This window comes from Xylaria bambusicola, assembly GCF_022495145.1.
Source record: "Xylaria bambusicola strain CBS 139988 unplaced genomic scaffold F5B22scaffold_1, whole genome shotgun sequence".
NCBI lineage: Eukaryota > Fungi > Ascomycota > Sordariomycetes > Xylariales > Xylariaceae > Xylaria > Xylaria bambusicola.
The window spans coordinates 1,416,570-1,430,405 of record NW_025953554.1 but is presented as its reverse complement, the minus strand read 5'-3'; the positions used below and the strand labels follow the sequence as shown (position 1 = coordinate 1,430,405).

Genomic DNA, 13,836 nt, shown 5'->3' with positions numbered 1-13,836 from the left:
GTAATGCGATTAAGAGAGCATTGACGAGATGCACGCGAACGTGAAGGATTGAGAATACTCGCTTTCTCAGAAGGCGAATTGCTGATCACTTTGACTGCACAATTAAAGCTATTCCGGGACACGGCTTGTGCGGTGTGACTTGTTATATCTAGGGTGAAGATTTTGAGTATTGAATGAAGCCAATCAACTCCTTGGTTTATTTATACCATGTAATAGGCCGCTATGTGTCGGTAACAGGCGTATTAGTAGTTTAATAGGCGTGTTAGAAGCAAGGCCACAATTGACTCGCTATAATGGCACCAATATTTCTTGGACCGGAAGCTTCATCGACAGCGCCCAATGTGATTATTTAGGTTGATAAAGAAGCCTGTCATTAAAGATTGCGGTGTAGATTCGACGGAGATAAGTCACTGTGGTATATACACTAGTCTATCTACATAGTAGTAGGGATGATCTGACAGCCAAATCAGGGTCTTGCATACAGACTCGCCTAGATCGCTCGGCTTCGGCCTCGGCACGGGAGAAGTGTACTACCTAAGTAAGCTTCTTGGTCTTCTTGTCCCGTGGGGATACTAGATAGTAAACTTCGGTTTCCCCGCCAGTTCTTCTTTGCGGCTGCGCCGGCACTGGCCGTCGGAGCTGTCCAATAATAACAACACAATTATAAGCACATCCAAGGACGAAAACGTGCCATCACGATGCAAAGGCGGATCAAGTGCCCGCACCGCATCGTACGATGAGTAAGGAAAGACATTGCGAAGCTGGAGTCTGCTAAAGTCTCCTAGAGAACGTGAATAGGAAAAGCAACTGCGACGCGGATAATGAAAACATAATAAAATAAGAATTAATGTCTAGACATCTCGAAATCAGCTACTTAGAGAGCTATAAAAATTTCCATTTTCTCGACAAGGTTAGCCGTAACCCTCACCGTCAACACCAGTCTAGAAGAGTTCGTAGGAACATAACAACAGAGGAAGGAGGATTTATGTACGAACGGGCAAGATGCGCCCTTCTCCTGACAAATTACCGGCATCGCTTAAGTTTCTCCAATGAGTCACGCTCTTGTAGGGTTTATCAAAGTTATATAAAGTAGAATCAACAATACATTCCCTTGCTTATTCCCATCGTCACTACTATACCAAGTCTTATATCAATAATAGCCTTCAAGATGCTTCTTCGCCCCGATCACGCAGAGCCAGCCATTCCAGTGTTGAGAAAACTTGTTCGCGAAAACCCGTTGGGCATCCTCACAACGGCTATTCGTTCGGACATTGCGCCCTTCATACAATCGAGCCATATTCCTTTCGTCCTCGATGTGAAGGACGAAGATAGTACCGAAGAACTTGGTGTTCTCCGTGGTCACATCGCGCGGCAGAATCCTCAGAGCAAAGTTCTCATCGAAGCCGCCAAAGCGAGTAAATCCTCTACACCCAATGTCCTCGAAGAAGAAGTTCTAGTACTCTTCACGCCTCCGTCTCACCAGCACTACGTCACGCCTAAATTCTACACCGAAACCAAGCCGTCAACGGGTAAGGTTGTGCCAACCTGGAACTACTCGGCAGTGCAAGCCTACGGTCGCGCAAAGATCTACTGGGACCACAAGTCAGATGAGAGCATAGCTTTCCTATCGAAGCAGATAGCAGATCTTTCGGAGCATGCTGAGACTTCCGTAATGGGCTTCACAGGGAAAGGTGATAGGCAAGGATCGTGGAAGGTCTCCGATGCGCCAGAGCGCTTCATCGAGTTGCTGCGGACGAATATCATCGGCATTGAAATCCAGCTCGATCGATTGGAAGGCAAGTTCAAGATGAGTCAGGAAATGTCGCTGGGAGATAGAGAGGGAGTTGTCAAAGGGTTTGCGAACCTAGGGACCGAGACCGCTACGGTGGTGTCCGGCCTAGTCAAGGAGAGAAGTGATCTGATGGAATCTAAATCATAACGAGCATAAAACGTGGTACAATTTTTGACATAGGAAGTTTATGCATACATGATACAGTAGCCTAATGCAAGAATTGCTACTGATAGGTCCATAATTGTCTTGGAATGTCTACTATTAGGTATCTTTTACGTCTTATTTACCTAGTATGTGCTGTTGACATCTCCGCGGAGTGTGCTGCGCTATTAGACCTTCCTAAACAGGTTTCTCTACTTCTGTCTATTGGCGCGTCATATAAGACTGGTATCTGAGAGGATAGTTGAGGATGGCATCCGACGCGGTGTCAGGTGACTATCTGCCGGCTACTCTACCAGATTGTCCCTAGGGGCCATGTATAACATAGAGACTCATTCCTTTTCCCATAATTGAACTAGCTGTGAACAGATATACTTAGTCACCTACTTCTTCTTACGTGTCTTTGCTCTCTTAGTCATTTCCGGCCGTGGAACAGTGCATAAGCATGAGCGCACAGATAGAGAGCGCATTTGGATCGGAGTTTCTGAGAAGTTCTCTTTTTCTTGTATTCTAACAATCAAGCCACCTTGTCCCCCTCAATGCGAAATCTTGAAAAAATCACCAGACTTTTACTAGACATCCGAAGACCACGTGCCCAGATGCGTCACCAACATCATCGAGAACCCAAATACTCGTGTACCCCTTTCCACGTGAAGCAACCACAGAAATCTCGCAACCTTTACCAGAACTAGATAGATTGTGGAATAGTGCTGAGACCTGAGAGCAGTCCTAAATTGTTGAGGATCACGGTCGCGTTTCTCAGGGCGTTTTCACGGAATGCAGCGAAGTCTACAAGTCATCATTCAATCAGTTTAAGTTCTTAGTGGGTCTAGGGGCTGTGAATGATGCTTACTCCTCGGATACCCAGTATCGCAAGAATAGCTATACCATTCGACAAGTGTTTGGTTCTCAAATCTCCTGGTGCCCTTCAGGGTAGTCCAATGCCCGGTGAAAGAGCCATTTCCGGAAACGAATGGAACGATCCCTTTCTGCTGATAGGTTGTTTCGAACGAGCCATCTAGGTATGGGAGTCTGGTAATGAGCTTGAAAAACATAAAACAGATTAGTTTATAAATTGCGAGCCGTCAAACCGCAATAGACGGGTTGGGAATTGGCAGTCATACTTGCTCTGGAATGGTAACATTTCCAACTTCGGTCGGATAAATAATCTCTCTCTTCGACAGGAGAGGAATATTATCACTGTTCCAAGTCATCGAGGGCTCAACTCCAGTCCACGATGTAACGAAGACTGGTCGCAATTCAGTCAACACTACTAGGTAACTACAAGTCATGTGCAGGGGCTTCACTTACAGTTGTTCATCAACCATCCCACATTACCTGCACTAGCACCGATCATTGCTACCGTGGACGATTCAGCGTAGTCTGTGCCTTCTGGGCATTTACATGGTGTTCCTGAGAGTGGAGAGCAAGGCAAGGGGAAGATGGGCCATCCAAGAGCGAGAGTTGCGAGCGAGGAGGCGAGGAAAGCTGCGATAAACAACATTGTGTTTAGACTGGAGTTGAGGGAGAAGGATTCGAAAGTTAGAATTTTAGAATGAAGTTTGAGCTGGTGATGGTGGGAGGAGTCTGTGCTAGGCTGTAGCTTTCAATTTCCTCAAAGTGAGCGCCAGGCTCGATCTTTATACTTCTGGCAGGGTATTGCCATCTTCATACGGACATTCACTAGCTGGCAATCCCGACCGACTTGCAACCTTGCTTTTCCATACACGTATCTCGATTGGTTAGTAATACGTTCGCTTCTCAGTGTGATATGCTAACCCTCTTCCATGTAACTATGAACGTATTGAAAGCCAATAAAGAGAGTATTGAGTTGCACATGAGTAGGCTTTGTCTCTAGAATTATTGAAATGCAGATCAAACGTTTCTGCGAATGAAATTAATTTCGCTACCAGTCAAGTCTCTGATCGCTATTATATATTTCGTCGATCTAGTAGTAAATGAGACAACACGTTTCGAATGAACACTTTTCGTGAAGGTCGTGTCGAAACTTATGAGGTGTTGTATCAATCTTCGTGAAGTAGTGTAACTATACGCCGCGAGGTATATCTGATTCTTAATGACGTGCTGAGACATGGATATACATATGAAATTCATTGCCGTGCTTAGTCGGGGACAGTTGGGAGAGGTCATATTTAACATGCGAAGATTCCCTTTTTGTTGTAACTAGGGGAGTACTAACTAAGTAAAGCATGGAAATCACCCTCCCCCTTTCGAAGAAATACCTCAACACAGTAATGATCTCTCATGCATTGACATGATGAAATCTTCACGGTAGCACCTTGTCCAAGGTGAATGGATCAATTACCGTTGAAATGGGTCATAAACGAATTAGAGAGGTACAACACGTGCAGATTCTGGGTTGAGCAATGTACGATAGCGACTCAGACAACTTTTAGCCACGATTGCATGAGGAACCATCTGTGATATTGGCCATACCGAACGTGTCTAGCATTTGACGATTAGTCCATAGCTAATAGTTCACACAAGAAGGCATCTCACCTTGTCTATCCTGATCATGAAATACAAACTGTGACAGGGGATGGAGATCGCGATACTCATGTCTCTGACTCATGTTACAATATTATGGGTATTCTAACATTACTCTTTACGTAATGGTACATGAAAAATCCTACATTCAATAGCTGATGTTTGGTCTATGCGGCGTCCTTGGTAGAGACACTCTCGGACGCTTTCTCATCGTCTTCGGGGAGTGTTGATGCTTCGCCATTCTCGTTCGAGATGCTTACCTTGCTTACGCCCTTCGCCAGTCCCGAAAAAGGACAGGCGCTCGTGGCACCGGCCTCATCTTCCTCTTCCAGGTCGTCGAGCATCCTCTTTCCGAAGAGGTATCCTTCCCTCTCGATCTCTGGTGCTTCGGCTTCATCGGCGAACTCATCGCCGTCTCGTACGTCTATCAATTGTCAGCATGCCATCTAAATTCTTACCAAGATGGGTATTGGCTTCGATTCGTTGTTCGGATCGTAGCCAATCATGGAAAAGGGTGACCATGATGATGTACTTACTGAGAAGGACATTAGCTTCAATATAACTTTGTGTTGGGCTGGGCTTGGTACATACCACCACTTGGCAAACAAGTCATTCTGTATCCAGATTACCTTGCCTAATGCTTTGACAAGGGCTACTTTTCTTTCCATTCGCAAGCGCGGGTGTGACAATAGCGCTTCTGTGAGTGTGTCTTGGATGAATGATAGACATGCCCCAATATGCACATATTCGATGTGAAGGGGATGTTCACGTCCTCTTCCCACATGCATCATTCTAGAATGTATATGAGTAGTGCTTCATATACCTTAGACATGGGGCGTGTACTCACCCAACCTTGTCTAGATAATACCAGAACTCCATGGTAGAGGGATCTGAGCATAGCTTGTTGAGGTATGCTCGCAAAAAGGTCTTTCTGTGAAGGATGATGGGACTGTCGTCACTCAAATTCTCGTCAACGGGCCCTTCATAGCTCGTACTTCTTGTCTATTGAAACAAGTTAATTACAGCCCGTGTACTCGCTCAAGCAAGCGAAGCTATCACTGAATGGCACTACATGAGAAGGGCGAGTTCAAGAGTGGGTTGGGTAAAGAGAGCAATCACGAGACAACATTCATGAATTAGCGACTCACTTGAAATGCTCTCGCCGTAATATCATATTGCAGGAGCTTATGATACACAATGTTGACCAATGCAGGTATCAATGCCTTGATGTACTTAGATCCCGTTATCAACGCCTCGATATCCCCTGCCACTATGTAAGTACTTATCAAGACTAGCGAAAGTCTGTTCCTCATGACGTACGCGAACTGAAATCTAGGAATGAATGGAGGTATTGGATTCTCGTCTCTAGGTTGGTATACAGATCTTTGCGATCGATGTGTTTCATAGGACGTAGGTGAGGAGGCATGTTGACGACGATATTCCGGAGATTGCTGTGAGGAAACCAGTCGCCACTATCGCTGTATTAGCTAGTAGCTGGAGAAAGGCGGATGTCGCTTCTTGTCGTCACAACAAGGCAGACACTGTTGCGAGTTTGACGATTCCGATTTAAATATCGAGGCGGTCATCTTGCTGACCCAACTCAGTGGTATCACATCCGCCTTATTTTCGTTGGTGAGTAATTAGAAGCCACGAGATTCGCTCATGAGCTGATGGACTGATGGTGGCATGATTTGCGGCCCGCATCAAGCGATTAGAGCCATTAGGGATTGCGGGCGCCCGAGAGACCGGGGTTATAGGGCTCCTTAGCCTGGTGCTTAGCCCCCAAGCTACAGGGCTCACACAGGCTGCTTGCTTTAGGGAGCCCCCAAACGCCCGAGTGAACATCTCGGCCAGTCTACCAACATTTGAAGTCACAAGAGTGTCGATGGTACTTACGTACGATGCACGACGCCGCGGATTCCGTGACGAATGTTATTTGATTGGGTTGAGTATGTATCTACACTACTTAGACGGCCTTGGAATACCGACAGCGCTGTAATTCCGTCTACCCCTTGGGCTGTGTAAGTCCTGTTCTATTGTTTGTTACTAAACCTCACTCTTACATTCCAATAAATGGAGCGATTAGAGCTCAGATCTACTGCTAGTATATATCTAGCATAGGCTGCAGTTCGTGCCGAGATTATAAATACATAAGTATGTAGATTCTCCAGATTCCCTTCGAACGTTGACACGGAGATACATGGCTATCTATGAACCCGCCGTCATGCCGGTAGAGCTTGTCGGGCGTTACCGGACATTGACAAGACCTAATAAGGACAATAAAAAAAAATCAGCAGCCACTGGGAAACCTATTCCGGGCATCGTAAAACGAACGAGATGTTCGTTGTTCTCTTACTCAGATTACTTGTCCAGAGTGCCGGGCCAGTAATCGTCGACGTTTGGCGAGTGAGTGATGGCACGCATGAATTTTCAATGTCTTGGATTCCGCCTAACTTCTACTCTACCATCTCGAACTGGAAGCTGGGAAGCAACGTTGCTTTTCGATGTCGTGTTCCCTTTCCCACTATTTGTTGACGGGCTACTGAATAGTTTAGGATAGAGAATTACCTCGTACCTAAGCACACCGGAGAAGGCTCTCAATTTACGACTTCTCAGTCCTTTACTAAGCCTTTTCGCGGATCCGCGCTTGTCAAGTACATGGCTGCTCATGACTACCGAGCTGTTCTGGAGCATGTGCAGGGCGACGACGGATTTCACTAATCTAAACAACGAAGTTCGATCCCGGATTTTATTTGACACGAGTTTTCAATTGTGGCATTTGCGATTCAGACTTGGTGCGCACAATGTCAACATGACCTGCTCTGAACCCAGTGACCCAAGCCAAGTCAATGAGAGATGACTTTAATCTCTATTGCGGCGCTCAAGGTAGATTGCGTCGTCCCCATAGCCACGGATCTTCTCCGACAAGGCCTGATCAATGTCATCCGGCGATTTGAACCCAAATCGAGCCCAAAAGGGCGAGCTGCCATAGACGGACACGAGACATGTCGTTGTGTAGCGCTCGGCAACAGCCAGCAGTCTATCGACAACCTCTCCAGCATAGCCATGTCCTCGAAGGTTGGGTAAGACGCAAATGTCGTGTATGTAGAATTGATCTGCCTCCGATGCTATCTCACCAACTAGACTGTCGAGAGCCGGCGGTTTTCTATAACGGATAGGGTGCGAAATAGCATAACCGCAAACTTGTGACCCCTCCTTGAGGACCAAGCAGCCTTCGGGAAAGAGCCTCACTCTCTCTGTAGGCACCGAGTCTCTTTCTGCTAGCTCAGCATGAACTATATCGGCAACACGCATGACTCCATGGATGTCATCATTGGTCATTGAGCGCCAAGTAGCCATCGTTTAGGCCGACTTGCGGGAATGCGCGAAAAAAAAAAGATGCCGAAAATATTAGAGTGAGTGCGTGGTCAGTATGAAGTGCATAGTAGAGGTATGCCATCTCTTTTAGTCTTTAAAAGATAGGGTCCTTTACTGAAGCCGCTAATCCGTGTAAGGTAAAATTTACTATGGGGCTTGAAGAAGGAAAGCGAAAATTACATATATCTGACGCTCATGTGGACGGTTCTCCGTGTAGCGATAATCGAAACAATGATTCACATGAAGTGCTCAACGCTGGCTCTAGCACCCTTTTCCCGTCCCACAATCTCTGTTCTCGCTTCCATACCTCTCAGGGGTGATATCCGCCACCTTACCGAGATCCTTCTATAATCCATTCTTCGCTAACACGCTCTAGATTTGTTTGATGGTCACCTCTCGTGACCTGAATACAAGGCCGTCATCCTTGATATCGGAATCAGCAAGCAGTGTCTGTCTGCCCACTGAGCTCTGACACTTAAGTGAAGGTGTGATAGCCCACTTATGGAGACAGGGGCATAGCACAGGTTCTAAGAGGTGAATGGCTCAAGTCTGTTGCGTACTTCGATGAAAAGATGATCACGTCTGCTCTTTTCGAAGATACAAGTCCGTCCCGAAATGCTGGGGCGAGGACAGTGATTGGTGAAGAGGCAGTATTATGTGCGAGGCTCCTATGTAGTCGTAGATCTTACTGTTATGGCCATCTTCAGGCGGACTCTCAAGGACAACGACAGCTAGGCTGATGTATGTGTAGACGCAACGGTTATGCTGGGCTGAGTAGCCGTAATGGGGTTATCAGGGGACTGTGTAGTATCTAGTAGTGGCCCCGACCTGACCCTTTCCCCGGACTGTGGAGTTGGCAACGGACTTCAACCACCGCCCGGGGTGCGTCAGCTCAAAGAGCTGAAAGCCCAGTCTAGGTGGGCAAGATCATACAGCCGCATGTACAAGATGCAGAACTTAGTCAGACTAATACTACTGTGTATATAACTCCAGTTAATAGCCCACTTAATTCCCGGCTATTTGGACGGGAATGGGAACTTATGACGCTCTAAAATCTCTACCGCTTAGGCCGATAGCTCCACCAAGTCCGTAGTCTTCCGTTATCTCATCGCTTTGTATAACCGAGCCGTGTTTCATTAATAGCAACCTACGAAGGGTGCCGGTGATGGATGGATCAAGTCAAACAAGCGAGACAACATCGGTATCCTGTGAACGATGTAGGAGAAGAAAGGTAAAGTCGTATTGTTTCGTTGTCCTATGTCCAGAATCTTCTAACACAATATAACTGAAGATCAAATGCGATCGCCGACAACCTTGTTCTAGATGTCGTAAGGCGAATGTTGAATGCAGACGCGTAGGGACTGGGGAGAAGCAGAGGTAAGGGAACTTCCTAGGCCAGCGAGCCATTGTTGCAAGTGGTCATCAGAATGGTATTAAGTCTTGCAAGGCCCACGCCAAAAAGCTATGTCCAGGCGCTTGAGGCCGAAGTCGCATCTCTAGAGACGTTCATACAAAAGCTCGCATCTAGTGATGATAAGAAACGCCAGCAGATGCTTAATGAATTCTCTCGAGTTACCGAACTTATATTGGCCAAAGATGATGATGCAGGTTCAGGCTCATCCCCAAAGCCACTTGCCGTTGAAGGCCAAGATGAAGGGCGGCTGTCCCCAGCACGCGTGGGCCAGCTTCGAAAAACGAGATCAGGCGGCTCAGCACAGTTTTACGGCGGGACGAGTCTCTACCATATCCGTCTATCCGAAGCAGGTCCTGTCTCGTCGCCGGTCATCATGGACTCGACTACAGTTGACGAGACGCATTCCACAAACACGACCGAGATGATGCTTGGTCACACACTGTGGAATTTATACCCAATCCAGTTCGCTGCACATGACGACGTCTCACAGCGGTTGATGGCTGCATTCTTCACATACCAATACCAGTCTAATATGTGTATCTACAGAGAATTCTTTTTAAGAGATTATGACATAGGTGGAGGGCGACACTACTCAGACTTGCTGCTCTTTGCTATTTGTGCAACAGGGGCCCTCGCGACTAACGAATCTCTTCTCTCGGACATCTTCGCCAACCAAGCCCAAGCCCTATTATACCCTTCTCTAAACCATCCCGATCTTACAGTGCTACAGGCCCTGCTATTACTAGGTCAGCTAGAGATAGGTCGAGGTCGAGCGTCCAAAGGATGGCTTTTCTGTGGCATGGCCTTTCGACTCGCACGTAAGTGTATAACTTCCTATTCCGGCCAGCGGGATTGAACACTGAGGAATACTCAACCGACTGGCATTAGCCTTCGTCATTTACACACCTGTAGCACATGGGACCTTTGCCTTCAGACAAATTACTAACTCTTCCATCTCGTAGATGAGATGGGATTGCATCTTGATCCAATGAACTGGCATACATCTCAGGATCTTACTCAAGACCCAGACATTGAGCGAGAAATCCTCCGACGCGTGTATTGGGCTGCCTTCGTCGTAGACAAGAAGCTAAGCCTGTTCTTCGGTCGACCACCGGCTCTCTACCCGCAGGTATCAGACGTCCGCGGGACCGAGCGAATCCCATATCCTCCAGACTGGGCAAATCTACTCGACACATACGTAGCACCGGGTACTTCTGTCACTGCATTCGAGGACGGCCCGAACCTCGTCAATGCTCTCATATACCGTATAGAGCTGTACCGCATTGTGCATACTATGATCACAGAGGTGTTCGAAAACCGCCGTAAGAATGCCGGCGGCCCAGTTGTCGCGGCTACGATTGCGCGGATCCACGTCTCCCTCACTAGATGGCTGGCCGGCCTGCCGAATAAACTGAACTGGAACCAGTGGATACTAAATCAGCTTCCGCAATGGGTTTATCATCTGCAGTAAGTGATTGCCTCGCGGGTAAGGTGAAAGGGGAAGTGAGAGGAGTGTCAAGGGGCTTGTAGAACCGGCTGACGTGAAATCTATTAATTTCCAGTTTGCTTTTTCAGACAGTAATGACCATTCTACATCGTCCACCAAGCCAGCTCCTACAGAAATCCGAGTCTAGCTTCGACCGCGACGACGTCGAGATATGCTACCAGTCTCTCGGGGCCATCCTCCGGCTTCTCAAGAGCTACAAGCGGTTCTACTCGTACAAACACCTGCCGCTCGATTTCGTACAGACGTTATCCACCGCTGCTGGCACTATATTGATGAGAAGGCATCTTGAAAATCTCCCCTGGGACGATAGCGAGACATCGCGGTCCCTAGACCTCGTGATAGAAGCCATGGAAGACATCAAGGATACCTGGCCATGCGTCAAGGAGATCCTAGACAGCGTCCTCAAGGCTCGTCAGACCGAAGCCGCGGTCATGCCTGATATGGATCCAGTCATGGACTTCGACTTTCTCGCGGCTCGACCGCCGGGTTTGCCCGAGGACGGCACCGCGTGGCTTTCGTCACTTGGCAATGTGATGACGGGGTCAATGTTGCCCGGCGATGTTGATTTCAAGTGATAGAAAGCGATTACCGTAGAATATTATACAATTATTAGTAACTTATCACATAGAAAGATGCGTTTGGTATATCGTGAATAGTTCCGTGACGTTTGCTTGATAGTAAGACTTCCATGACCACTGTGCTTCCTGGCATGGTTTGACTTGGGCTTCATTCCTTTTCACATTCTGATACTTTATGCTAGGTCAGGTAGCATGTATGTATCTACATTGCCTGCTTTAGGAAGCCATCATCAGTTTTCCTGCATGATGTTGGCAGAGCTAGATTGTTTCTTTGTTTTGGGCTGCTGCTACGTAGGTGAACACAACGCGGCCACCTTAGGTGAATATGAAACGACAATTTTACCACGTTTCTTTCTTCTCTTCGTCCCTCAAAATAGAGGGTGTCAATAACATAATATTTTATGTTGATACTGTTTATGTTTAGAGTTCCCTTCTGTTGCCGAAGTGCCTGTAGATGTACGCTGTGGTGAAAACGGTCCAACTAACTCAGGCGTCGGGTATCAAAAGTCGAGCAGACCGTAATAGTGATCAAAAATACCGGCAATAATTAGTCGCCTTCGCAGCATCTTGAGAAAGGACTTTGTATCTCACTCTGTGTTAGTCTGCACTGCATACTCCGGGGTCTTGGCGCCCACAGGATGGCGGTGGCTTGCACCTCAACGCAGCCGACCGAGGTCGCATCATCACACCCATTGTGTTTTGTGATAGCGCATGAACACTCTGAAATTGCCACTGCTACTGTATGCTCTCCGCAGATACGAGTCCCTACAGTATTCTTCTTACTGGCAGTGCTGGCTTCATCGGCTTCTTTGATATCTTCTGGCCTCTCCTAGAGGTATGAATATGAGCCCAAACAGGCCAAGTATGATAACCTATTCAAAAATAGAAGAACGCGAATGGATGGGGCACATAGGCTGGACTGTTCACGATGAAGACTTGCTCCTTGGACATCCTGCTCTGCCCTAGGTACCTCATTCCTCAATGGATGCCTGGCGCTCACTCTGCCTGGGAAGCGCCATGGGAAGGGGGTCAAGAGCGGCTGCTATTTAGGGAGATGCGGGGGTTTAATTGAGACAGTTTGGGAATAGTCTCAGTACTACTCGAAACCCCAACCGACCAATATTTTTCTAGATACTAGAGCTTGCGGGTAAAGATGGCGTCACTCTGCGTTTCCCCCCTTGTTTTTAGAGTCATTCTTCAGCTAACCGAAACTGTTTTCTTCCCTCATTATAATCTTCAATATCGGCTGCTTACACGTATCTATGTGGCATACCTGGTAGATAGGCAGCTTTGCCATAGGCCAGGCTGTACAAACACACCAACAGCGTCGCATACTATTTCCTCGGCCACCAGGGAACCCGCCATGTCTGATAGTTGAAGAAACGTAGAACACATCCCGAGCCAACGGTGACCGTAAGCTTCAATGATGGTAACCCTCCTCGCCGAATGAGGAGGAGGACGAAATACCACAAGATTTCGTGTCTGCTCAATATCAGCCATGTCCAGCCATGTCCAGCCAGCTGGGATCTCTTCTCTGAATGGCTCAAGCTAGGGAGGGCCCCCCACGTCGCCATCCGTCTCGTTGCGTTTGTTGTGGCACAGAGATGCCTGGGGTTGAGACACTCAAGTTAAAGCGTCGAGCAGCTACCTATGGTAAGGCAGCATAGGCAGCATAGGAGGCGAGGCAGAGGTCTATCTCCACTACCTACTGCAATTGGTTTCAATCCTTGGAGAAGAAGTCATGGATCTCCAAGTGAGCCCAATTATCTGGTCCTATCAGCAGTGGGATATGCACGGCTTTTCAGCTTGTGCGGGACGGCGACGACCGGCCCCAACCACCTCTGGGATGGACAATCAGGAATAACTTGTCTTGTACGCCGAGTGTCTCATGGCTTGCAGCATCCTTTCTTTCGGTGAGCGCCGTGCTTGAGATGCAGACGGACGTTGTATCACCTTATCATTTACTTCCCGAACGCCCGTCGTCAAGATTGAGGTCTTTTGATAGCCTTGAAGGCCAACTCCAAACTTTCGCTCTCGGCAGAAAAGATTGGGCCTCGTCCGCCTGTTCCTGCTTGGCTCTCGCATGCTTTACGTAGCTTCTTCGTAGGTCGACATGTACTAGACTCGTCCAGGTATGGCGCCGAGTAGCTGTTGACTCACAATTTCCATCTTCCTGCAGCGGCGTCGTTTGAATTTCCATGTTATCTCTTAAGAATTCCCATGAGTGGTTCTCAGGGCAGATCGTGGTCTACCTATACCTTATGGGCCCCGTCCAGCCATCTTTATTGAGTACGCTGTCTACCTATCTAGGTAGGTTACGTAGAGCAATGAAACATCTGATATCAGCCAGTGGTTCAGTTCCATCATGTCTTGAAAGCTGATCTGATTCGTATGAGGTAAAGTAAATGTGAGTTGCTTATTAGATTAGGGCGGGATTAAATCGGAATGATGCCCCCGGCCGGGGTTGATTATCACCCCCCACCGCGCTGTCAGCAACACC

At 47.6% G+C, this 13,836-nt stretch overlaps 5 protein-coding genes across 5 annotated transcripts; 2 read left to right on the top strand and 3 right to left on the bottom strand.

Annotated features, from left to right (window-relative positions):
- Positions 1-510: 510 nt before the first annotated feature.
- F5B22DRAFT_19168 (transcriptional regulator PAI 2-type) lies at positions 511-2,472 on the top strand. The gene has a single exon (XM_047969502.1). The coding sequence runs from the start codon at positions 1,169-1,171 to the stop codon at positions 1,937-1,939; it is 771 nt and encodes a 256-aa protein (XP_047836482.1). The 5' UTR covers positions 511-1,168; the 3' UTR covers positions 1,940-2,472.
- Positions 2,473-2,639: 167 nt separating this feature from the next.
- F5B22DRAFT_641061 (uncharacterized protein) lies at positions 2,640-3,455 on the bottom strand (the record flags this gene model as incomplete). The annotated part of the gene is made up of 4 exons (XM_047977934.1): positions 2,640-2,740; positions 2,805-2,994; positions 3,076-3,200; positions 3,263-3,455. 4 exons carry the CDS (start codon positions 3,453-3,455, stop codon positions 2,640-2,642), a joined length of 609 nt encoding a protein of 202 aa, XP_047836481.1.
- A 1,171-nt stretch (positions 3,456-4,626) lies between these two features.
- Positions 4,627-5,885, bottom strand: F5B22DRAFT_641060 (Protoglobin-domain-containing protein; the record flags this gene model as incomplete). Its single annotated transcript, XM_047977933.1, has 6 exons — positions 4,627-4,883; positions 4,918-4,994; positions 5,051-5,251; positions 5,307-5,461; positions 5,608-5,723; positions 5,780-5,885. The coding sequence occupies 6 exons, from the start codon at positions 5,883-5,885 to the stop codon at positions 4,627-4,629; spliced, it is 912 nt and encodes a 303-aa protein (XP_047836480.1).
- A 1,205-nt stretch (positions 5,886-7,090) lies between these two features.
- F5B22DRAFT_18889 (acyl-CoA N-acyltransferase) lies at positions 7,091-7,926 on the bottom strand. The gene has a single exon (XM_047969478.1). The coding sequence runs from the start codon at positions 7,817-7,819 to the stop codon at positions 7,322-7,324; it is 498 nt and encodes a 165-aa protein (XP_047836479.1). The 5' UTR covers positions 7,820-7,926; the 3' UTR covers positions 7,091-7,321.
- Positions 7,927-9,045: 1,119 nt separating this feature from the next.
- Positions 9,046-11,872, top strand: F5B22DRAFT_583546 (fungal-specific transcription factor domain-containing protein). Its single transcript, XM_047973375.1, has 3 exons — positions 9,046-10,069; positions 10,214-10,718; positions 10,814-11,872. Exons 1-3 carry the CDS (start codon positions 9,265-9,267, stop codon positions 11,331-11,333), a joined length of 1,830 nt encoding a protein of 609 aa, XP_047836478.1. The 5' UTR covers positions 9,046-9,264; the 3' UTR covers positions 11,334-11,872.
- Positions 11,873-13,836: the final 1,964 nt, after the last annotated feature.